Source organism: Synchiropus splendidus, chromosome 1, assembly GCF_027744825.2.
Source record: "Synchiropus splendidus isolate RoL2022-P1 chromosome 1, RoL_Sspl_1.0, whole genome shotgun sequence".
NCBI classification, from domain to species: Eukaryota; Metazoa; Chordata; class Actinopteri; order Syngnathiformes; family Callionymidae; genus Synchiropus; species Synchiropus splendidus.
This window is the reverse complement of record NC_071334.1, coordinates 54,795,777-54,822,296: the sequence shown is the minus strand read 5'-3', so window position 1 is coordinate 54,822,296 and position 26,520 is coordinate 54,795,777. Positions and strand designations below refer to the sequence as shown.

The 26,520-nt window shown below is 40.5% G+C and overlaps 1 protein-coding gene across 2 annotated transcripts in view; it reads right to left on the bottom strand.

Moving 5' to 3' along the window:
* Nucleotides 1–12,958, bottom strand: part of LOC128768919 (astrotactin-2-like) — a 301,659-nt gene extending 288,701 nt beyond the window's left edge. For both annotated transcript variants that reach the window (XM_053882198.1, XM_053882256.1), the window contains exon 1: nt 12,479–12,958. In XM_053882198.1, the coding sequence (XP_053738173.1) occupies nt 12,479–12,872 (394 nt within the window). In that variant the 5' untranslated portion in view covers nt 12,873–12,958. The remainder of the gene's footprint in view (nt 1–12,478) is intronic.
* Nucleotides 12,959–26,520: the final 13,562 nt, after the last annotated feature.

Below are 26,520 nucleotides of genomic sequence, written 5' to 3'. Positions count from 1 at the left end.
AAGCCTGTACATCCCGAAAGAAACATTATGATGACTGAAGTCCATTGCTTGCGGAACTCAAGTCGCACACCCAGCCAGACATATGAAGAGACAGACCACATGAGGACGGGTGAAGACTGGTGAGAAGTCTAATTCTCTTAAGTGTTTTTATTGTCACCAAGTCAGTAATTGTCAAAATTTTGCCCCCAGATTCAATGTTTCTGTATCGCTTCTGAATTGGTTGATGTTTTTGTTTTTCCATAAAACCTGAATGATGATAATAAAAGACGTTTTAATAACGATAATATTGGGCATGTATTCATTTAGAGAAGAAAGCCCAATAATTCCATGTTACTTGTTAAGATTAACAGAGTCGGATCTGTCGATGTATTGCTGGGCCAGCACACCACGCTGATCACATCCATGGGTGTCTAGATGGCCAAAGGTGAGTCCCAAACCTGAGTTGACGATTGTTGGGAGTCATTCGAAACTTCAAAAGTACAGATCAGAATGCAAAATATTTTTTACAACAAAACACACATGGCAAATGTTACCTTTCATCTTATTTTGGGGTTAATAAATGGGCCAAGAGACCAGAGCGGTGTATATTTTGTTGCTTAGCTGAGTGGTTGCAATGCAGCAAAAGTGCATTCATTAGGCCTATTTACATAAGCTTCATTGTTCATTCTGACTAAGAACAGACAACTGCAATGCGCCTCTCGGCAATGGTAATGATCAAATGATTATCTGGAGATCAAAGCCGTCCACCAAAGCCATGACGCCGGAGGGGTGGAGATATGACAGAGCGTCTCAGAATACACTTGCAGGGAGAGAAAGCAACCGGCCCGGGTCAGTGACCACAGCTTATTCAGCGTTTCCTTGCCGGCACTCCAGTCTGTCACTGTTTGTTAAATGATCCTGGCTCTTTGTCCCTTCCTGTCAAATTAGATTCATATTGAATGAGGTGATGCAACCTCACAATCTGTTTTTTGTTTAATGAATGCCAGAAGCTTGTAAGATGATGTCCCACGACTACATTGCTGACAGTACTGACATGTTTTGTTTTGTTTTTTCAGGGGTGGCACTCCTGACCACCAAGAACATTCTGTTTCAGCAATAATTCATGAATTGCAGAGCAACTGTATACCAAATACAACCACATTTTATTTCTCATAAACTGCCTGCTTATCACCACGTTCATATAAAAGCCAATGTAGGTGCTGTTGTGTATCAAAAAGTCCCCACAAAATCATTTCAGCTCGAAGGTTCGAAACAATGAGCGAGAAACAGACAGAACGAAGAAAAAAAAAATCAATGGCTGTTGAAGCACATCAATGACAGAGAAGATTATTGGAATGTAACACATATGGACATGCTGTTGAGCAATGTTCACCACCATCTTGCAACAAATAAAAGGCAACCACAAGTGCCAAAAAAAAAAAATATATATATATATATATATATATATATATATATTTTTTTTTTTTTTTTTTTTATAAGGGTCATGCTAATTTGCTGGAGACAAACGCATACAAAAACAACATAACACCAGAACTTACACCTTTGAATACAACATGTGTGTCAGCGTGAACAATTACTCCCAGATAATTCAACTGATAATTCAGACATGTTCAAATAAAAGTGACAATAGAATTGGAAAAGCTGAATTTCTAACAATTCTACTTTTGTTTTTTGTGTTCCTTTTTCAATACAGATCTTAATTCATTTCTTAAAAATGTAGAACTAAGTCTTTACAGTGCATATGTAGCAACATCACAGCGCTTTAACGGACGCTCTTCTTGCACCTTGTTGTTGCACTTTAGTACCATTGTATTTTTATAAAGAATAAATAATAGTGTTAATAACACTAACAACTAAACTAAACTAAACAATCAAACAGGAGAGATTAAAATCAATATTTTTACTTTCATAACCATGTATCACACGTTTCCTCTTTATTCGATCATTACCTTGTTGACCATGGTGTGGAAGTATTAAGCGCGGCCAGTGATTTATATGACTGTTATTGTCATGGTGCTTTTGTGAGTAAGTGAAATCAGGCACAAAGCAAAAAGGAGCATAACTAATAAATACATTCACATTTCCAAGTATCTTTTTAAAACATGCTAAATGTCAACAAAACCATCATCACCATCTGGATTTGCAGGGCAATATCACTTGACCTTGAGCTGGTTCACACAAGATAGGAAATGTCAGGCAAACTACCACAATGAGGGGTCAAACGCTACCAAATAAAAAAGGTTAAAGAACACAATTTTTAATCAATGACATTGTTCACAAGAAGTTGCTAAAAAAAAGTGGCCCTTCATGATGAGCTACAGTATTTGAGTCAATCAACAAAAAAGTAAATCTACACACACATTCAATACACACTGGATTAGACTGAAATTCAGTAATTTCCCTGGACCTTTTCGCCATTGTGTTGAAAAGATTACTGGTGCATTTGGAAGGAATAAAAATGTCTCTTCGTTATGACGTTATCCCAGAACATAAACTTAAACAAGAGAGTGCTGTTGTTGTGTTGACAAACTGTTGCACGTGAAGGTGACATTTCATCAGACAAGACAGAGGGCTGAACTCTTCTTCTATTTATGCAATAGCAATCACAAAGGTTTATAAAAGGAACAACAAAAGAAAATCCATGAGGTAATTTACAAGAGAGAGAGAAGGGGAGACACAGACTCGTACTCACGACAGCAAAGCGTCATCATTTGACCTCTGTGTGCACAATACTGTATGTAACTGTGTAAATGAAAAACAAAAGACCTGAGGTTCAAGGTTGCCTTTAGGCAGAATTGAACCTTCCTGTGAGAACACTTTAGTGTCGCCCCAAAATTGCGATGTCCACACAGTGGTGTTGCTGCCAGGAAAGTGCAACAGTGATGTGGAATGAATGATCGCAGAGGTTTGCCGACATGTCACTGTGATAAAACTCATCAACATTTGACCTTGGCCATATATTCACCGAGCTTCACACGGAGTGGCATCCCTCATTCCTCCAGCTGACCTCCGCCCTCTTCTCATGGCCCTTCATGGTAGACTCACATTCACCCTTGACATCAGGCTGAGATATTGTGCAACTTGTACACACATTGCTCCGCAGGGAACAGAACTATACTGTAACTATCAGCGCCTGCAGAATTCGCAGCTTCAACACTCCAAGGAAAATGTGTTGTTTCATACAGCGCAAAGAAAGACAGAGAAGTGATGACTGCTCAATAATTAAAAAAAGGAATGTTGCCGATAGCCTTTTCGGCCGATAACCTGAAGGTGAACAGCTAATACAGTGTCAATGAAGTCAGCTACTTAACGTGGTACATTGATTTATTTCACGACATGTTATTAAAACAATGAGACCTGATTGTTTGCAGAACATATCAGCACATAACTGATATCAAGCTGCAGCATGTGTGAACGACACAGTATGTTACCAGCTGGAGGGTTGCTGGTTCAGTTACAGAAATGTCTATTTTTAGACAGCCCAAAAGTGCTCCAGGCAAAAAAAAAAAAAAAAACTAAAAACAAAACTGCATTACTAAAATCACAGTGGCAGAGTGCGTTGGTGACATGAGGGGAGCTGGAGCTTCATGGGACACTGGAGGAGAATGAATGAATGAGTGAGATGAATGACTACAAACACAGTTATTGTTCACTAAAAACTAAATATGGATTTCAGATAAATAAAAAATTGATAACACATATGCTTTTTGTATCACTCATGTTTTTACACTGCATTCATGCCGCCGTAGAGGGGAGTGTCGGAGAATTGCATGTCGCCCTCACAGTGCCCCCATCACAATGGCCCGGTCTCCTCTGGATGATGAGTCACAGCAGAGCCCCTTCAGCCAGAGGAACATTCTGCGCTCAGTCAAGTTTGTTTTTCACAAACGCATGACCCAAGCTATGCCAACCCTGTCAGGCTTCAAGACAGTTTGTCTTGTTTATTCAGTAAAACCTACCTTGGTAGTTAATATAATTACTGTATAATATGTTGCTTGTCGATTTTCTTGTTTGTGGGCGACACTTGAGCTTGAATATCACGTGTCTTCAGTTCTATGTTGTCCCATCTGTTGGACTACACAAATGAGTTCACAGGTTCTGATGGTGGATCAGTGCATCCTTTACATCTACAATACTGCATACGGTATGAATTAGATGTTTGACACGGCCAGGATAGTTTTCAATATTGTGTTCATTACTTTTAGTTTGTTTGTCCATCATTGGGTACAGAGGCAGGAGCAGAGCTCATGCCAAAAATGGGATGTTGTTACAGTGAATATTTCACTGCAATGTGAGTGTGTATACATGGGATTAAAAGGAATAAATATATTGGGAAAGAGGGCCATCATGGACGATCAGTCAAAACAATATTAAAATAAATGATGATTTTTGGATCTGCTTCGGCCCTTGAAAGAGTACGAGCCATTAAAAATCCAATCAGATACTTTGCCAAAGGTAAGGACAATTCCCTCGACTGGCTGGTTTGAGTCCAACTGAACTGGCACCGCAGGCCTGTGCATTGATTTTTTTTTTCCCTCCAAAAAAAGAAAAGAATATGTGAATATATATATAAAGCATCAATAGGAAATGTGACTTACAGAACTGCCACACTACACAATGACAGCTCAACATTTCGTGACATGCATGTGCTTAACCTTTGAGATCTTCTTGCAACTGATCAAAACACTTGAATGCAGCGTCAAGTTTGGAATATATGCCCTATCATGAGGAACAGAAGAGAGGTGAAGTAGAGCTGAGAAAGTCATCTCCTTCCAAACAGCTGTCAATTTTTATGCTACACACACCGTCTACTTCTTCAGCACACCGAGTTCATTGAGGATTCATTAGAGGATGAAATCTACTTTTGCATTTGAAAACAAAACACTGAAAACACACGCAACTTCATCACTCAATATAATTGAATGATAAAGCTCCTTAAAGTGAACAATTGAAGCTCCATAAAGTGGAAGTGAAAATGGACGTATCCCAGTATGCTGGGACCACAGGCACTGCAGTACTCAGTCCAGACATCACCAGGATTTATGTGTGGGACTGCAATTGTAAGACCTCATAATAAAACTACAATTACATTGATCATTACATTGAACATCAGCCACTGTCCATGAAAAGCATTTTTCCTGGTTTATATATTTTCATTTCTTAGGTAAAAGTCGCAGATGCAAACCATCTCATTCAATTTTAAATGCATATACATATATTTATGTACATGTTAAGAGGCTAAAGAGTCATCACAGGTTGTGCAGTGAGCTTACATTAATGGCCTTCACAGTATTCATATTTTATCACACGGAAAAAGCAGTGTGAAATCAGAGAAAATGGGGGGAAGGGAGGCAGACTTATGTGATTCCTCTGTGCTGCCCTTTCCGCACATCCATTTTCCATGACACTTGGTGGTAATAAATCAAAGCTGAGCAGGCAGGTCACAGTGGGAAGACGACTTGCCGCTGTCCTCCCTCACCGCATCTCGTAACCTTCTAGTGTTGGTTCGCCAAAACAATCGGACATCTGACAGCGCTGCAGTTGCACAGCGTTGCTCCAGATGACATTTGGCTAACAGCCACTGCTCTTGCGTTTGCGTGTAAAGAGTATCATTGATTGAAAAACAGTCATCCCAATTATCACTAAGGGAAAACAAAGGGTACCAAGCGATCAATTAAACCTTCGCATTATTCAGCAGAAAAGCGAACAATAAGGTCTACAAGCTGCGGGTGCAGTGGTGCTGTGTGCACCGTAGAAAGGCCAGTGGTGCACCCGGTTTAAAAATGCATGAGGATCACTTCTAAACTTATTTTGAAAATGGGGTCGAGCATCGAGACAGACTCATGAAACAAATACTGCAATGTTAGCCTGTGTTTCCGAAGTTCCAACACCACAGCCAGTCTCAGCTGCTGCTTCTCATTTCTGGTCCTCCAGGAAATTGGCTGTGTTGGTGGAGCTGGAGACACGCAGCGGCAACAGCGCATTTTGAGTGCTTTAGGTTAAATAAAACGGCTGTGATTTCATCGGTTTGATGTGACAAAGATCAATGTTTTGATGCTTTTTAGCCTGTAAAATTATTACAATTAGCCATGTTGTTGTATAAGCCGAAGGGTTCAGACTGCTAGAAAAAAGTAGCAGCTCATAGCGCGGATATTACAGTAATTTAATTATGAGTGAGGAAGGAAAAATCAAATAAAAATAACATCTAATTTTTAGAAATTAAAATCAAAATGCTGGTGTATTCACAAATATTATTTTTAAATAAACAAGTTACAAACATTCAAGTGGTATTCTGTCAGTTATTAAAGAAAAAATGGACACAAGGTTCTTCTCTCAGTCCCTCCAGAATGACTGACTACGAACCTAAACTCTTATGGCTACTTGATGTTTTGCTACACAAAACTCAACCAGTAAATTGAGAGACTTGCCTTTTGGCCCAGTTCACACCATCCTCATTTCATCCATCTACTTTCCCTCAGTGGTGAACCAAGATACCGCAAGATACTTGAATCCTTCCACAAATGGAAGAACCTCTTTCACAACCTGGACAAGACATACCACCCTTTTCTAACTGAAAGCAATGTTCTCACATTGAGGGGAAGTCAAAGTCATTGCTGCTTATCATTTATAAAATAAATGAATTAGAATAATCCTCTTTGAATGATAATAGACAGTGTAAAATAAACAGTGTAATATCACATCTATTAATAATAGCACTGCAAAATAGTGGGTCAACAAAAAAGGCTTTACATTTTTTAAGAAACAATACTTACTTCAACAAAGTCTCAATACAGCTTGGCAATAACCTGAAATCAAGTGTTGGGGCTGCCATGGCCTTTAATACAATAAAATGAATGTCATGTTAGACCAATAATTCAGGGTTGTGGTTAAAAGGTGACCTTAATTTCACCCTAGTTGTTCAGTAGATAGTCGGTGGCATTTGAAAAACAACAAAATGTCTTTAAGCAATACCAATAAATATCTGTTCCCCTTGTACATTTACATTTATCTGGCACGGCATTTTATAATGAAGTAACTCATAATGAGAGCGTGATGTTGCGGCGCAATATTCCAGACAGGCCAGATTTACTGTCCATAAACCAGCGGCTGCTTCATTTGTTCCAGAAAATCGACTGCCATTTTATAATGTCAGGTGCAACACTTTACAGCAGGAGCAGCGTCCCCTCTCAAATCAAAAGGGAAAGCTGTTAGGACGACTCAAAACTCTTAAAAATTTTAATCGAACACATTTGTACCCCATTGAGAATTTCAAACCTTTGATGACATGTCTCTATATTTATTTGTATATTTAGACTACACAATTCTAACAGGCCTGTAAAATTAACACCACTTAGGTTGTCACACAACCGTTGTGTTTCACTTCAAATAATATGTGCTCCGTCTTGGACCACATTACATAAGATATGACTAGTGACACCTTGGCTTGTACATGGCTTGTAATACTTCTCTCAGAGAGGAGAGGCTTCACACAGTGAATGCTGAGTACTGACCTATTTTAACACAAAGTCACGCTGTAACAGTAAATCACACGCAACGTCATATTTTATGTGCTTACAGTGTAAGGTCGCCCGATGGGCTGAAACTCAGCTCAAATTATTCAAGTGAAATTCCAGGACTCCTTGAACCTACAACAATGTGGCAAGAAGCTTTTGTCAGGTCTTAGTTAATGGAGCTTCGAATGATTAATATTAGTTGTTTGAAGCAAGGCCACTTTCTCATTAAACGTTCGCCTTTCCCTCACGCACTGCATTGGTGACAGTCACACACGGTCACCAATGTGGCCGAAAACGTGTTACATTGAGTTTAGTCAAGTTGCTTTTGCAATTCCGCATTGAAGCCTGAAACTGAGTGCTTTGTTACGTTGTTTTCTACATCTTGCATCAATGTGTCTCAGCAAACACACTTGCTGCGCTCTCGTGTGCGTAATGCAAAACAAATTATGACATTGAAACCAGAGTCTATAGCCTGAACTACAGTCGAAAGAAAAACCAAACACATTTTGACACTTAGCATTGATATGCTTGTGGCTCAAATCAAGAAAAAAAGGTGATACAATAACTTGAAAATGATGTCGTACACATTCCAGTCCTGTAAGTGGCGCGGCATCTCTGCATCTCTCTGCATCTCCCAGAAAACAATGAAGAATAACACAGGACATGGATTGACAAGCTTGCTCTCTTAGATCTTTGTTCTTTGTTACAAATCTTGAGTTTTATTTGGGTTGATATTATGGTTGCGTGAGACTTCACCTTTGTCAGAATTAGCAGAAAATGATAACAGACGCAACAAGAATGTTGCAACAAACTTTTGGTGTATAATTAAGAGTAAAAAAAAAAGTGTGTTGACAAGAAAAAACTGGGTAAAAACAAAGCCAAAAAGATCTGGTCTTTTTTTAGAAAAAAAAAATACACTTGTATTTAAAGAATAAATACATGGAGCACAGTACCTGTCCGTAAATGTCCTCTAAAATATCGCTCTGATGCTGCAGAAGTACTTGTAGTTTTTTTTGGAAAGCCTCCTCACAGCTGTATGATTCCTGTTAATGTTTTCCTCTGTGCACATTTGCTCCAATCTTAAAGCCCACACAAATCTATTGCCTTCATTTTTCTTGTTTTCCTCCCTCAACAGCAAGCAGCCATGCACTCAGAGGTTTAAGCTGGAAATTTGCTAGCTGGCTGACTGAGAGGACAGAGAGGCCTTTCTCACCAGTCAACGGCTGTCCTTAATGAGAATAGAAAGTGATTTACTGGCTTTATGCTCCAGCCTTCGGCCTGCTAGCCTGCCTGCTTTCCCTGTTTCTCAAGCAGCCAGTTGGCATAAAGAGCAGAGAATAAATAGACCACGAGAAGAGATTAAGATCAGAGAACAGATACATTCTTGTTCAAGTTGCTTTCCTGCACAGCATCGCCGGTCGCTTCAATAAAAGTTTGGTCCAAACTGGCTGGGAGGAGGAAGGAGGTATTTAGCCAGCCGAGTTTTTGGCTGAAGCCAGCAGCAGTGAATCGTTACGAGTCGCTACTCAATCACGGCGCCTTTTTCCAATAGGAAAACAGCTGCCAGGGTCACACATCAATCTTTCACGTCACACTTTGACCTTTAGCCAAAACATATTGAATGATGAAAGCACCATCCATGCATTGAACCTAATCTACCAACCTAATCTGAATTTGGTTACGTTTTTTTTGTGTCTGGAAACTGATGAGAGATGAAACTAGATGTTTCGGAAATTTTGAGGAGGTAACAAGATTTTGACTTTGATTTTTATTACGTTTAGGTTTCCAACCCCCAACACCACTTGAATGTCGCGTTCCGGATAACATATGTTATTGACGAATCCGACCAATCTAGTAGGATCCAATTCAACCAGCAAATAGTTCTGAGTCCGGCTGTTGTCTGCAGAAATGTCTTCCATGTCAGCCGCTCTGCCTGCACACTGAAAACTGTAGAGTGGATTTCCTGAGCAGAGGACTTTGTTTACACCGAGCACTAAGGCAAAAGGCAGAAGGGGACAGGCGAGAAGAGGTTTACGCCTCACAAACACACTACGGCGTCATTAAATCAGTCAGACGTTCCCTTTATTTCAAATATAGACCATTTCTCATGACCTTTTCTTATTTAATACACAATCAACAAAAATGACGACGAATAACAGAGCAATCTGTGGAGGCAGACACCTACATAAAGGAAGTGCCAGGGTCAGGTATCGGTGCATTCACACCTAAAACTAATGTTCTCATTGGAGACTGACATCGACTGATCTAGCAACAAAAATCTTAACATGCAGAAATGACAATAATATTATAGCTTGGCAGATTTCTGCGCTCGAAGAGTTTTCCTAGTATCATTTATCAGTGCAAATACGGCCATTTATGATATCATCGTGATCGGCCAATCAAATTGCAAATACACAGCATTTTTTTTTCTTTATTCTTTTAAATAAGACGCCATTTCTATTCACGCATGATCAGTAATGTTCGTACTACGTATTGTACATTGTGACGTAACAATGACAATACAAAACAGCTACTGGTAATTCCCCAGAAACTCGCACTCCTTGTTGTGATGCTGTAGCAACAGCTAGTCAAAATGTCCATCAAGGAGAGCATCACACCACCTTCAACACCACAAATGTGATGAGACCCTTGGCCTCAAATCACTGCACCGACTTAAAGCGCTATCAAGAGGCTTAGCGAGCGAAAGCAAACCGGACCAAACCGCAGGTGAAACGAACACAAATGGAGTCTATTGTTTTGGATGAGCAGCTGTGTCCTATGGTTGAAGACCGGTGCTTTCAGCAGATTCTAATTCCATGAACATGACGTCAATGAAAAGAGGAGAGGTCTGTCAGGCTATAAGGCAACAAGTGATGAATGAAGTTTACATTGTAGGTTTGATCTGTTTACTTTTCCTTGAAAAGGCAATAAAAGTTATTTCCTGTTCAGCACTTAGTGTTTAGTATTATTTATTCTGCATTAAAAGTTGCAATAATTTTATACAGTGTTGTTCACTGCTATTCTTATTGAATATACATGTTTAAACAAACTAAAGTGCATTCTTCATTTTCTTCATGAGTGAAAATGAAAAGACCAACAGCGATGACAGTAGTGCCTACAACTGAAGAAATTTCTGTGAAACAAGGCTAGAAACTAGAAAAAAAAAGAAGAGAAGATTCAGTTCCACAGAGAATCACAACACAAAGCTTCCAAACCGGAACAGTAAAGCTAAGAAGGTCATTCTTGAATTCATCAATAGCATCTTCTTTTAAATTCTCCCATTGTGGGAAGAATGAAAGGCTATATAATCTCTTTAGTCGCTTTAAAAGTGGCATGAACAAGATGTGTTGCCCACTACTGTCCCATTAGCCTCCAGACCACATTCAGCACAAACAGAAGAACTTGCTCTGCAAACAGAAATCTTGCTTGTCTGTCAATAACTGAAATACCCGTGAATAAGTTCTACTTCTTAAACATAGGATGGACTCACCACCCGAGCCACCTGCTCTATACACTCTTTAAATAGCTGCTACTGTGAAATAACCCCCCTACAAGTGTGAAAACATCTCAAGGTTTTCCATAACTGATCTGATGATTATTCTGCTTCCATCGCTTCCTATGTTTTTGTCAAATTTGGGATTGAAACTTGCCCATAGGCTCATTTTTCATCTTTTTGTTTGTGTAATTCAGGCACCAGACAATCTCAACGAAGACATTCGGCATGGTTCAGGCAATTCGGAGTTCCTTTTAACAAAACATTTTTTGTGTGTGTGTGTGGTAGAATTGTTCTCCAATATGTCAGTCATCAATATGTCAGACACTTTTAAATGCATTTCTTTTAAATTCAGGTCACAGGAGCCTGAAGTGCATCTGCAAGAGTCAAACAACTGAGGTCGAGACAACTTACACACACAACAGCTGCTGAATTTGTGGGCTGGGAGGGCAAGTGGGACCTGACCTTTATAACTCAACATATAAGTTGAATTTCAAAAGCAAGAGAGAGGTTGAGGCCTCCTCATCACAAATTAGTCACCAAATATAACTCGAATTACATGACAACAGAGTGAATGTGATCCTACTTCAATGGAGAGAATGGAATTGAATGGGGTCACAATGAACTTTAATTTTGTTTTGAAGAAAGTATGTACAATTCTGGAACTAATGTACACTCATTTCAGTTATATTCCCATGCAGCTCATCTTTCCTTTGATAGATAGAAAGTGAAAACACAAATAAACGGCCAAGTAATGATTAATAATGTTGTTCATGTGTAGCAACAAGAAAGAAAAAAAAAAAAAAAACACTCATCTGTGTTTGAAATGTAACTGGTTTGCATTTCACTGTCCTTCCTTGGACTACTCCTGACAGGTACTGACCACTGCTTTGATTCTTTTTCTAGTGAAAATGAACGTCAAAATGTTTATTAACTGATTTGTGGAAAAGTAAATTAAAATGACACCCCCACCCAAACACTTAAAATACAGAATACTGTCATTACGGCATCAATCCCAGGCCCGGTGGGGAGACTTTGAAGTGAGTGAACACAAGAAAAAATGTCTGATTCAGTAGTTTGTTCTTGTTTTTAGGGAGCATTCTCAGCTGAGCAGCAGCAGCAGCATACGAATTATGCGCTCAAGTGGGAAGAAAATACCAATTTCATGGACATTTGCGAGGCCAAATTGCGTTCTATGACTGGGGCACCGCGCTAAGGTTATGCATGAAATTTAATATCGTAATCTTATTTAACCACAAAATGGGGAAAAAGGCAGGACGTGGTGGGAAGGATCGACACACTTGATGTCAGTGAAACAAAGCAGACTTTTTCTCTTGTTGTTAATTGATATTGTTACCGTAAGACTTGGACCATTTGAGAGGTAAACAAGACAATTTTAAGGTCGTGTTTTTTGGGGGGGGCACAAACTGGGAGAGAGCATGGAGAGGGGAACAGGAGTAGCAGTTCTTACCGAGTGTGAAGTAAGGGAGCGCAGTGTTGTCAAGATCATCCATGACGGAAATTCGCCCAGGTAGGTCTGTTCTAACGAATAACAGGAGTCGCGATTCCCCACCTCCTCCTGTTCCTCCTCCTCCTCCTCCTCCAGTTCCACCAGCAGCACCTGCTCCGGCAGCAGCACCCCCGTCACCGGCCACGATCCCCGAGGCGCCGCCGGTGAAGCTGAACTCGTTCTCCCGGAGCACAGGCAGCGTCGACACGGTGACGGTTTTCACTTCGCACGGCGTCTCCGCGTCGCTTTCCTGGTCCCGGTCCTCGTCCGCCGAAGCCACCCTTCGGTTCGCCTGGACGGTCAGAAGGAGCCCCGCGAGCAGGAGGCGGAGGTGTGAGAGTAATCTCCTCGCCATCCCGCTCCTCGTGTGCGGTTCCTCTCGCTTTGAGTGGGGCTCATAAACTGTCCGTGCACTTATAGTACAGTCGGAGCGGGAGAAACGTCCAGGAGGCGGCAGCACAGGTGAAGAGCTGGCAGCTCACGCTTCCATCTGCCTGCTCTCTCTGGGACGCGCAGGTGTCGCCAAGCCAATGATGGGGCTGTTTAATTATTAACAAAAAGAAAAGAATATATATAGATAGATAGATAGATAGATAGATAGATTCTTGATATGATTTTTGTTTTTCAAATTTGTGTGTCAGTTATATGAAATAAAAATTTACCGGGGTATTTTATTTTTGACGTCCCCAAAAATGCCATGTTCAAAATTATTCATGCCCCTGACAATCTGTCAACAAAAATGTGCCAAATGTGGTACTTTTTGTCTTGTACAGATTTCAAGATGTCACAATGAAGTAAACATTGCTGGCCAAATGTTAAAGTGAAAAAAAAAGACATCTTTCCAGAACAGTATAAATAGGGGGAAAGTGTTCAGGTCATTCTTAATTTCTGGTTCAGCGTCTTGTTTGTAGCCACAGTGAAGGAAAAGGCAGTATGATGTCCCTGTTTCAACCGTCCAGAGCATCATTAACAAGTACAAGAGGTTCAACACCGTTAAAAACCTCATTGGCCATCGACGGACACGTAAGGTGTCCCCCAAACTTGCGAGGAAAATCTGCTGAGAGGTCAACACCAACCCACAGATGGCCCTCATGGAAACACTTGACCAGGCAGGGACAAAGGTGTCACGGTCCACCATTGAGCGAGTCTTGCACCGAGGAGGTCTCCATGGACATAAACCTCGGAAGACACCGCTGCTCAGTACAAAACATCTGTCAGCTCGCCTGGCCTTTTTTAAACGTGCAAGCAAGATCCCAGCTTTTGAGGTATTCGGCCATATGGATGCTCTGTGTGTCTGGAGGAAGAGAGGAGAAGCCTATAGACCAAAGAACACTGTGCCTACTGTCAAGTATGGTGGTGGAAGCATTATGTTATGGGGATGTTTCTCCTCCAGTGGCACAGAGAATCTTGTCAAGGTCCAAGGAACCATGAAAAAGGAGGATTACATCAGGATACTTGACGTGAAACTCCTGCTTGGCCACAACTGGACATACCAGCAAGACAACGATCCTAAACACACTGCCAAGGTAGTGAAGAAATGGTTCAAGGACAATGATGTCAATGTCCTGGAATGGCCAAGTCAAAGTCCTGACCTCAGTCCTCAATTGAGAACTTGTGGCATCACTTGAAGACCAGAGTAATGGCGAGGAGGCCAACAAACCTGACCTAGTTTGAGGCATTCGCCAAGGAGGAGTGGGCCACCACCCCACAGGAGACATGCTGGAAGCTTGTGGACATGTACAGGAATGACACACAAATGTAAAAAAAAAAAATCATTTCATCACAAAATAAAATAATTCAGAAAAGTTAGCAAGGAGATATATATATATATATATATATATATATATATATATATATATATATATATATGAACTGTAAAGTGTATATCTGTCTAGAAGTAAGAGGCGAAGGACATCACCACCTCAGTTCCTCATGTAGAGTCATTTGTTTTTTTATCTTCGTAGTAGTAGTAGTTTCCTGGGTAGGCCACGGGGAAAGAGAGGACATCGGGCTGTGTTTAACTAATCCAGGTTAATTCAGGGTTCACTGCACATTTTAACATTCTGTTTATGGCTGGGGTGTCCAGACTTTTAGTGGCTTTTAGAAACCAGGCTACCAAGCCGTTTTGTTTTGTTTTATAGTTCTTAATACAACTTTACCAAGTAGCCACCATCCCAAGTAGACTAAATTAAAGAGTGGTTAATATGGAAGGTTACAAGGCTTTAACTGACTGGTTCAATAAACTAAACTAGACCATGAAGGCATGTTTCAATTTCAGTCTTATAAGGTTGTATTGCAAGCAGACAGGTGAAAGCCCATTTCTGTTCTAGTTTAGTGACGTGTATTCTAAAAATAGAACACTGTTTCATGAAGCTTCAGCAGCCCATCACGAGCTAGCAAGGATAAGGAGAGGCACACAGTGGACACGGTGAGCATAGACAGACAGGTTTAGTTCCCAATGAAGTTCACCAAGTTCTGAGAAAAAAATAGTGCTGAGAAAAAAGCTGTGCCTCAAAGATACCCACAAAAGCACGCACAAACTCATACGTTAATTCTTGGGAAGCTGCATTGGTGTTACATTTTCACATACTACTGTCTCTTTTCCAGATGTCTATCTACAGTATTCTCGGTTGTAGGGCGCTTGAAACTCTCAAGCAGTCCATCACAATATCAACTCACATGCGTACTCACACCTGGAGACAAATGAGACTTTAGTGTGGCAGTTTAGTGTGTTTTGGACTGTACACCCAGAAGCGCCCAGAAAAAACACAGTGACAGCATTCAAACTCCAAGAGAAAGGACCTAGGTCAGCTGACCTATGTTTGCCCCAAGCTTGACTTGCAGGGGCCTGAGTTTGCAAGGTTTTCAACAGAGATTAGAAGTCACAGAAGAGGCTGCACTGCTGAGGTTGATGCCTGAAACAACACGGATGCTAGCTTGTAATGTAGTGGTTAGCATCTGTCATAAACAGGGTGTGAACATGTGTTGGTCTTTACAAGGCACTTGCTGCCTCAGCACAGCTTGTTAAGGTTGCTCTGGGATTTAATAAGGGTGTCAAGTGGTGCTTTCAGGCTTGGAAGACCAGGTCCATGGGGAGCTAAACCAAATTCAACTGTTTAAAGGGTTAGTTTTAGGTGGCCGTGTTGTCTGTCAAAATGTTTGAAAATCATGCTTGACTTTTGAAAAGGAAATGCAAAAAAGCAGAACATGATAATGGCAGAAATTGAGCTGAAAATTTTGAACAAAAAGGTTACTTTTTTTGCTCCTTAAAACTCCATCTTCACAGTCCTTCAGCAGACTGTGGGATTTAGTCAGATATTTTTAATTTAAATTTTTTTGGAAGTGGTGCTCTAAAAGTAGCCAGATGAATATGGGAAAGTGTAGTGCATGCACTACATGTGTACATGTATGTGTGTGGTTCAATCTTATGGTAGGTTTGTGCATTTGAAATTTAAGGCATTCCTTTTGAACAGACCTGTTTGACTCCTGCAAATATGAAAGCGAAATTTATACTTGTGCTGAGCACGTCACTGAAAAACACCCCTGATCCCACTCAATAACCCTGATGAGGAATAAATCATCTGCACTGCCTGGAAAAGTAGCATAGATGCAACGCTGTGTGAAGTAGTTTTCAATCGTGATGTGCTGGGGAGGTTTCACCTCCGAAACGAAAAAACTCCACTTCTTGGGTTTTAGTATTGCAGACTTGAATGACTGTATGTAATGAACAAACCAGTCGGTTATGCTTCAGAATGTGGAAATATTCAAGACTTACAATATCACAGATAAGATTGAGAAGTCTCATCTATGCCGGTGATTGCAAGCAAACCTGTGTAACCAGGAATTACTGTATTCAACTACTATTATGGTCTTACATTTATAGCTTCGATGAGATTGAAATATGCCGGAATCACTGTTGCATTCAAGAAGTGTTTGAACATCTGAGTTCCTTATTATTTGGGAGCACAATTTGGAATGAATAACTGCGCTTTGGCATCTGTATTACTGTATTATTTGTTGACTGTATGCTCTGTTTTACAGTCAAGTTAAAGTTTCCGTTCTTTTGTAGGGTCACTGAATGCAGAACAGAGAGGGAAAACTGCAGAGGTAGAATCTAAACTACTCAGTGACAAATACTTGATAAGATTCCAGGAACAAAAAATGAATTAAAATATGTGAATCTTCACTTGTCCAACTGAAGGATCCCAGGAAAAACATACTTAATTGTATTTAGATAAACTACATAGATCACATTTGGTTTTGGGTGTGTGGTCGCTCTAGAACTGTAACAACCAAACCCAACTGGTGCTGAACTCGCGTCAGCAGGCTTTCAGCACCAGCAGGCTGAAGTGTTTTTCTTGCTCTCCTTTGGCTGTTTTTCTCAAGCGAAGCACTTACACAACAAAATACTCTGTTTGCAGTCTCCACTTTGGAGTTTACTTTATGGAAAAGCTGGACGTTCCAAACAAGCCCTTGATTACACAACTGGCTGTTGTTTCCTCAAATAATATGTTTGGTATGGCGTAATGAAAGAGAAATTATGGACATGTGTCCTTCATTTTTAGTTGCATTTTTGGTTGCATACTAGCAGTGAGTATCACCTCTTTTCAGTATAGCCTGTTTCTCCTGTTCTCTTGTTTCGCCGTTTTTTTTTTCTTTATCTCTTTCGGCAAACTATGGTTAAGTCGACCTGTGGTTGACTGACATTGGATGTAATTCTCTGTTGAAAGGTTACATTTGTAGGTTTGTTGGCCTGAAACTTAGCCCAGGTATTTAAAGACGTACATTAGATGAAGTCAAAGAACATGTAGAAGATGCTATCACTTCAGCCCCTGAAGAAAAGGTTTCGAAGTTATTGCTGCACACTTTTTACATGATAGTTAGAGTATGTTCATCCTACAACTCATGAGGCGTTGATGAAGCTTCATGAAGCCTCATTTTCACAGACCATCAAGTGGCATTGATGGGTTATTGACAAGGTATAGAAAGTATTGAAGGTTTCGTGTGGTTTCATGAAACGGTAACCTGCCTGATTTCAGACTCCACCAGATGGCACTGTCCTCTGTAAAATGCTTTAATTTGTACAACTAATTCCATAAAACTCCTTTATAAACCAAGAGCACCATCTAGTGTTGTCTGAAAATTTGGCTACTATTTCTTCAAGTGTGCAATACCTCGTGAAACAGTGTCCTCATTTCAGCAAGTGGCACCATGTTTGAGAATGAGGTAAGAGTTCATTGGAATAGTTTTTCAAAGCAAACGATATTAGAGCAAAGAGTACCATCTGGTAGTCTCAGAAAATGAGGATACTGTTTCATCAAGCCTCAGCAGCCCACCACTACTAGATGGTACTCCCGCTTTGATAACTTGGCTGTGAATAATTGCTCTCATAAAACCTCACACAAATGAATGCACTGCTTCATGAAGCTTCACCAGCCCTTGACTGTGGCACAAAAAAAAGTTGAGTTTGAAAGGAAGACAAGAATGTCTCTGTAAAGTTTGCTCATGAAGTACAACGACACACTGACTTTTACTGTCTGACCTCCCAGCAAGCTTAAAAAGACCCTCTTGCCAAGATGCAAATAAACTGAAGGCGAAAGCCACTGGTCTATATCGACTTTCCTCTTAAGCTTTCTGGATACTGAGGCTCTGGCATCACCTACTGTCTGGGGCACTGGCTGAAGTTAAATCTGTTCTGGATTTTGAGGGTATCAAGTTTGTCTGACTTACTAATATGTCTCGGAAGGACAAGAGCATGGTTCTGAATTCTAATTTGGCCAGTGGTTAGCATACTCCATGCAGACGGTGCAGATTTTCTACCCGGGGGCTGAAAATGCACAGCTCCTATCGTGCAAGTACAACACACATGCTGAGTTGACCAGTCACTTTTGTGAACCCAGACTGGGCTTTAGGAAAGTGGTGGGTTATTTTTGTGTGCTTCACAAAATGACAGACTTGACTTTGCGCCGCTCGTGCACAAAACACCATCTTGCAGAATATGGGGGCGAAACAGAAGTGGTGGTGGTTCCTACTCAGTTAAATATTTCTTTTCATTGGTAGATTTCTTTTTTTTTCCAACATCTTTTCATTGACCTCTCTCTTGTTCCTGTTTTTCATTATTCTGGAGTTGATTCCATCGCGTTACATCATCATCAATTATCAATCATTTTTTGAGTTCAAGGTAAAAAGACACTTGCTCAGCTACACCTTTGAGTTTTCTTGCTTTCAGATTTCATCATTTCTTCTATATGAAATATCTTCTTGTAAACTGAAAGCACTGAGCCGAGGTGGTGCATTGGATCACAGCCTGGTTTCATGGGCTCATCTGTTATACACATCTAAGATGGCTTCTTCCTCTGGTGATTTGTGGCAACATCTGGATCACTCAGTCACCTCTTACCATCTGTGCCCCTTGATTCCTTTGATTATTGTTATAAAGTGACTTTCGCCGTTAATATCAATCCAATAAAAGGTATTCACACAATGCCTTACAATCTTGTGCTTGTGTAGAGTACAACGGTGGAAATCTCCTACAGGTCCATAGTTCACCTTTCATGAAGAACCTTAAAACCAATAAACAGAACGAATGCAGTCAATAAGAAAAATTCATTATTTTTTTTCAATTTTTTTCATTTCAAATTGTAAAATTAGGTTAATATCTTAGTGGCAAATATTGTAATTCATTATTCATTTTGTTTTAAGGGACTGTACTTGGTGAAATGGACCATGGCTTTCCGTAGTTATGTAGTTACACAGTAAATATAATGTTTAAAAGCTGTGGTGAACATGCTCACTTCAGGGGAAATAAAAAAAGACGTTTTTAACATTAACTAAATGAATAAAATGAAATCAAAATGAATAACGTCAAATCGAAGATGTTTTCGAACTATGATCAATTCCAATTAAAAAGAAAATAGATATTGTCGATTTGAACATAAACGTGGAGGGCCACGTAAATGCACATGCCCCCAGCCACTCTGTGTTAGATTTAGTGCTTAAAGGGTTTAGATATGTGAGCGAGCAGGATTGTTTTACACTTGTGAAACTAAAAGAGAGAAAATATGTTTTCCGTGACACCAGAGGTTAGTACGTGACTGACACTTTTATCTTACACCTTGTGTTCCAAACATCAGAAGCACTGCACCATCAATTTGCATAAGAACATTTCCTCCCCTTTGCCATTGTTTAGCTGACATTTCATTCAGTCTGACAAAACGATTCCTCAGTCGGCCACAGTGATTAGCCTAAAGAGCAAATTTGACAGGCTTTGTGGTCCTCGATGTGAAAGCGCTGACACTGTGCCGCATCCCAGCGTGGGCTAATAGAGCCACTGCTATAGTTTTGCAGACATGCTGATAGATTTCATCGAACCCAGTCTTTCTTTAATGGCCAAACAGTAACAAGACATCAGATAGCAATTGATTGATGGCGGTGCATTCTGGCGGATGGCGGAGAGCTCCGGGCTGCAACTTAAACAAACGGACAGATAGGAAAAGTAGATTGTTATTAGCTGACGGAGGGCTTTTAAACAGTCTGAGGTTGGTAATATGAGATTTATTGCTCTGGAAATTGCCTTGACCTACGCGCAGTGGCAAAGTCTGACTCGCAAAATTGAATTTGATGGACAACAAGCGAGCGCCACTGCACCTAGACAGATGTGGTTAAACAGATTTCTGTGGCATAATGACTGAGGGATCTGGCCTTTTCTCTGGCTGCTTCTATCAACAGCAGCGTTGCTGCTCCAAGCCAGTTAATGACAGCAAGTTAGTATTTCAGACTCAGGAACCGACTTTGCCTGCAGGTTTTCCTTGTTTATTGGAAAGAAACAAAGGAAGCTTATTTACATGAGGAAGTATTCTGCTAGTATAAGAATCACCCCCCCCCACAGACACACACTTATGAGTAATGCTGACAGGATGGTTGCACCAGCTTGACAGTGCCGGTTGTCAATATGGTTCTATACTTTTGGATGATTCTAGCAGATTCTAGTTTGTGAACAGTATGCAGCCTGGAATTTGAAAAAATAAAAAAATACTGCAGCGAGTAAAGTTATGTGATCACAGTTATCTGCCTCAAAGATAGATCAGATTTCGATGAAGATTTTAAATATTAATGATGGGACAGGGAACAGATTATTAAGTTTATGTAGGTGATGATCCAAAATTAGCAGAGGTCAGCACTCACTTGGGTGCTTTTCTTCCTTTCTTATTGCATTTTTACACTTGGATTTGATCGTCCCAGTAATACGAGGAGGTCCAGATCGGGAGATAAGGTTTCATGACACAGTGTCCTGATTTTCAGAGGCCACCAGATGGCACTGTCTGCTGTAAAACTAATTCATTGGAACCTCATGTCTAAACCAAGAGTGCCAAGTGGTGCTTGTGTTCAACCATGCAATACTGTCTCGCAATATCTCATCTACCCATCACTACTATGAGCTATGTTGCTAGTGGCATACTGCCCTTGCAAATAGAGGGTTCAGATAGAGAATGAATCCAAAACTCCATCAATAGGAGCCACAACCTTATAAACCTCATGGCACTTCTGAAATGTCAGCTCATCTCTTTTCTTTCACATCTTGTCAAAAGCTGCAGGATGCCTCCCGCTGGACAGTCGACCTTACGAGGCTATCTGGCTACTCTCAATGCCGTGGTTCTAATTCGAGTCTGCCATAGATGTTGAGTTCCCAACCCTGTCGGCGTGAGTTGCTGCACAAACACGATGCATTTAATTTGAGAGCGCCACCTGCTGAGCTCTGAAAATGAGGACGCTGTTTCATGATCCCTCACTACCACATCACTAATGGTATGATTCTAGAATAGGCAGGATACTCCATCAGCAGATGGCCACTGCACTGTGTCACTGTCGCTCGTGATGTGCAGGTGAGGCTTTTATGAAACAGTCATTTTCCAAGCCCACTGAACAGCACTCTCTCTACGTAAATCTTTGGCATTTTTAAACTGACATTGCTAACCCTGCGCTCTGAAAATGAGGGCGCTGTTTCATGAAGCATCGCCAGCCTATCACTTATTGTAGCCACTGAAAAGTCATGTTAAGGGCTTTTGATGTCCACTGCCAAAGCATCTTCCACTGAGTACCCCCAGTAAAACCTCATTAAACTGCGCAGATGAAACTTACCGCAGCATTTACTTCCCTGATGAGGGTATTGAAAGATATATTTAAAAAAAAAAAGCTGAACTTGCTGGAGCTTTTCTCCACACTGTTTGGTAATTGATTAGCTGAAGTCGTCTGGAGACTGCCCCATTTCTGCAGGTGTGAACAAAAAGCTGTTCAGTCTGAATCTGGGTTACACCTGCAGGACAAACAAACTCACCCACACACAGAAGTACAGTGAACTTCAGCAAACAAACCCTTTCATATTTTCAGTACATTTATTCCCACAAACATTTAGATAACACCAGTTCAAAGAACAAAGTGTTTTTTTTAAATTACATAGAGAGTAATGGGGTTAAACCTTGACAAATTTCCGGGCCGTTCAAAATGCTGCACAGCAGTTTATATAATGGATGATGAATGTGTTACCATATAATGATCTGAGTTTTACTTAAGCTTGCATTTTTCTTGTCAGTGAATGAGCAACTTGGAAATAGTGAGGTGCGCCTTTTTCAATGTATATTCAGTCATAGTTACGGTATCTTCACAGTTTTCCCCACTAGCGCTTTTGAACACAAGAATGCTGTTTTGTGAGAGAACAATCGAGGATCAATAGGAGAGATAAAAAAAAGACATTGTGGGAATGCTTCTGAATAAATGGTATTAACAAGCACAATGAAATGTCAACCCATCCTCGCTCATATGGCATCATATTTTATATTGTCATTATGAAAGTGGAGTCACCAAAACAGTAGTGGACGGCTGTTTGAGGGGCTTTATATAGCAAATGACATCTCATTTTTTGAAGAATGATAGGTTATTCCATGGTTTACCTAATCTCAACCTCCATCTTTCTTTTATGTGCCGCGATGTCAGGATATGCCGTGGAAGGCAGAACATGTGCTTCAAAACCATCATGGAGCACTGAAGGCTGCCTTCAGTGCTGCATGTAGTTCTGAAAAAGCAAAAAATTCAGACAAAAATAAATAAATAAACAAACAAAAACACTACTGAATTATGCCAGACATTCTTTGTGATAAAAAAAAAATCCTGTGATAGTCTTCTCAACATGTCCTATCATGGGGTGCCACAGCAAGTCAGCCTTCTTCCACTCACGGGCCCCCACATTGTGTACATGGAAACAAGAGTATTGCTTTCTAAAGATATACTCTTCGTCAGAGCAGCTGGAGGGAATTGCCCTATAGCTTAGAATGGGTGCAACACACATGCATCTGGTGGAAATCGGGGTCACACTATCATGATCATCCACCTATCCTCTTCGTATCCTCCTCTACTGCTCCTCCTCTAATTTGTGAGGCTCATTGGTTGCCCGTCTGGTCTCCTTTTTCCGTCTCCAACATTTTTGATCCTCATGTCCAAACCATCTGGCTCCACTTTCTTTGCCTCCAAAGCTCTCCACATGAACTGTACCTCTGGGAAATTCATTTCTAATTTGTCCTTTCTTGTCACTTCAGTGACAAGCAACTCAAGCATCTTCAACTATGGCACCTCCAACTGTGCTTCATGTCTTTGTGTCAGGGCAACCCATCTTTGAGAGCATATTTTTGCGAACTCAGCATATTTGGAGTTTCTCCATTGAATTACATTGAATGAATTAGTGAGTTTTGAAATCTAGAACTGAATCTTTTGCATTGCAGCCCATATGCCTGTGACGCACTCATTCCACTGACTCAAACCCTTAGAATATCCAAGTAGCCAACACATATGTCAGTCTGATCATTAACAAGATGTGAATATGGAAATTTTGGCACCATGCCGGAAAGGTTAAACATGAATTGTCATTTTTTTTTTCATTCCTTTGTACCATTCCGTTGAGGTGTCAAAGGTTTAAGATGAGTCGGCTAAGATTCAGCAGCAGCGCAGTTACCCTGTGCCTTTCAGGATAAGCAGGAGTGGCTCCCATGGTGATCTGTGCCTGCTGAAGTGGAACCATGGAGCTGGCTTTATGCAGCGTTGTCATTCAGCACCACGTCTCAGCTCATTGATAGTCTTGCATATCAGCGACGGACTTCAAGTATTAGAAAACCTACCTCAGCTCGATCCAACCTCCGCTCGCATCCTTATCTAGCAGCCTGTCGCAGGCTGCCAGGTCAGCTGTCACCACAGTTTACTGTTCGCATCTCGGCCCACTGACTCACCCGTCCATTTGTCCCGCTGCTGACAGATGGGATAGGTGGGACAGTCGGCCAAGGTCAGAGTGATGGCCTTCGTCTTATTACTCCAGCCTTACTTCTTGCCATTCCTCTTGTTTCCTGCCTGCAACCCAGCTGTCACTAGGATGAAAAGAAATCTTCTTTTATTGTTTATTTCCTGCATATTTTATCACAGCTTTTACAGCAGCATTTTAATCTGAAGATTAATTAGCATGCCAAACTGCGCCTTTGTGTGTCGTGAAGCTTCGCCACTGAACCATGAAAGTGTGACAAGGCATTCATGTGCTGCACTGTTTATTCTCGTGCAATATAAATGTTCTGCGATTACCCCTCCCCCCACCAAACAGGACTACGATGCAAAAGGTAAGGAATTTTCTACACGCATGTAAAAATCCTCAAATATTAAGCAATGTTACCTCAGGCCACCATCATTTGCTCGCAGACCATATGTCATAGGCAATTGTTTAAACAGATGGCACAATGGAAATCAGTGGAGGTCTCTGTATTCCTCACACAGCTTTGTCACCAACTCCAGAGCAAGGTTTTGCCTATTGAGAAGCAAACACAATTGTTCAAGCAGATCATTTCAATTCCAGTTGAAACCATTTGTTGTGCCCGTCCTTGCTGTTTGTGTATTTACCATCATCCAAGTTACAGGCATAAGTGACATATACATGTATTATATTTTAAGATTTGTCTCTTGATTTTATTCAACGCCTTCTTTTTTGCCTTTTATAGTTCACCTGGGACATACTACACATTACATTCAGCTATATTGTCAAAGTCTTGTACTTCACTACTGCAATTTATCCAAAGACACTGGTCTAAATATATACAATGAAGCTTGTAGTTCATCAGAATTTAACACATTTTCATACCCATAATCATAGTATTTGCTGTAGTAGAGATGGTCACATACCACCTTCTTGCTGACCAAGTATACAAGTAATTAATAATACGATAACAACCATTTGGAATTAGGATTTTTTTTTTTTTTTTCAGCGCATGTTTCCCTGAACAGAAATGACACCACTGGCACAGATGTCACTTTCAACATTTCCAGAGGTGGATAAATTCCAGGACCATACGTGGTAGTTGAAAATCTGCGGAGGTCGCAGCATCATAATGCAGATAATCAAATAAATTTTTTTAAAAAGTCTGTAACTACTGATGTCATTATTGACCTTGGAAAAAAAAGCATTAAAATCCTCCAGGATTTGAGCTGTTTCTCTCGCAGCAGCTGGAGCGGGTCCTGAATTGAAGATGGCACGTCTGCAATCTCATCAGGGCTGATACACGGATGTATTTAATGTCAAATGTACAATTAAAACTATTATCCAAAACTCTCACACGTTCTGCTTTGGTGTCAGGTTTCATGCAGTGTCGAGTCGTGATGTTCCAGTTGCACTTATACTGTTAAATGTGAGTAACATCTACACATAGTGTTGTATGACTCGCAACGCACTGAAACTGCGGAATATCGTGAGGGAACACTGTAGTAGGTATCGGGTGCGGTCATGAGTACAGTGAAATAGGCTGTGAATACTGATGTTGTTGTTGGTATTCCCAATGATTTAGCCATTCATCTACAAACAAGAGCATGTTTGTCATTTCTTATAAAGGTGGAGGAATTACTTTCTGCATAAGGATATTGTTTAGCTAGTAATCCTGTTTGGTACTTTGTGTCCTGATAGCACGAAGAAAAAAAAAAAAAAAATGGTATAGTATATGGGATGCAAGACTATTGAACGTGTACTACCAATTTGATGTGAGCATTTTTGGAAGTAGATCACTGATCAGATGGTAATCATCAAGTTGCACCTGTTAGTCACGACCAAGGTCTTGACAATTTTGGTGCATGAATAAGGTGTCAGTTTTTTCATAGTTTGTCTGTATATTGTACTAGCCTGCCATATAATAAAGTTGTGCACACACTCGCAAAAGTGTTTTCACCCTGCACATTCATGTTTTTCACTGCCTCTCCTGCTATCAACTCTAGTATTTATGCTTGTAATGTTGTCTTGCTTGGTAACGCTTCCTTTTTCTTTCGTCCTCACTTTCTAGGTCATGGTCACGACTTCTGCCGTAACGTAAAGACTGAGAATACTAACAAGCTGCTTTTCATTACTTCAGGACACTTGACACGATGCCCTTCGAATAATTCAGTCGTAAACACAAATTCTGTTTGCATCGGTTGTTAATGCACGTGTTACGCAGTGTTTCAAACAGGAGTGAGAGAAACCTCTGCCACTTAATAATGATGCAGCACAGATCATTGGAGCAGCACTCTATCTCTTTTATCTGTTCATGGAGCACTCTGCGATCTACTCCACTGCCCTTGGCTAATCAGCAAGACCCCAGCCCCAATTTGCAGTTCCTGACATGATACTCCCACACACTGACTGCTATGAAATCTGTCGAAGTCACTAGACAGACACCAAACACAATTAGCACAGCCGCAAGTTAATATGAGCCTGTTCTCCAAAACGTATACAGATTAAGTAGTAGAAAGTGTGAGACTCGATAATATATGACATAAGACACTGTTGACTGTCCTCGTGTGCCCCCATTGTACATGTATTCATTATTGTCCTCTATCTTTTTCCAGATATATATTAGTATCAGTGGTTGAGTTCATGTATTTAAATTAGTGATGCCGTGCTTTGGATTTTTTTTTTATTATTCTTGTTCGGTTTTTACTTGTTCTTCATCAAT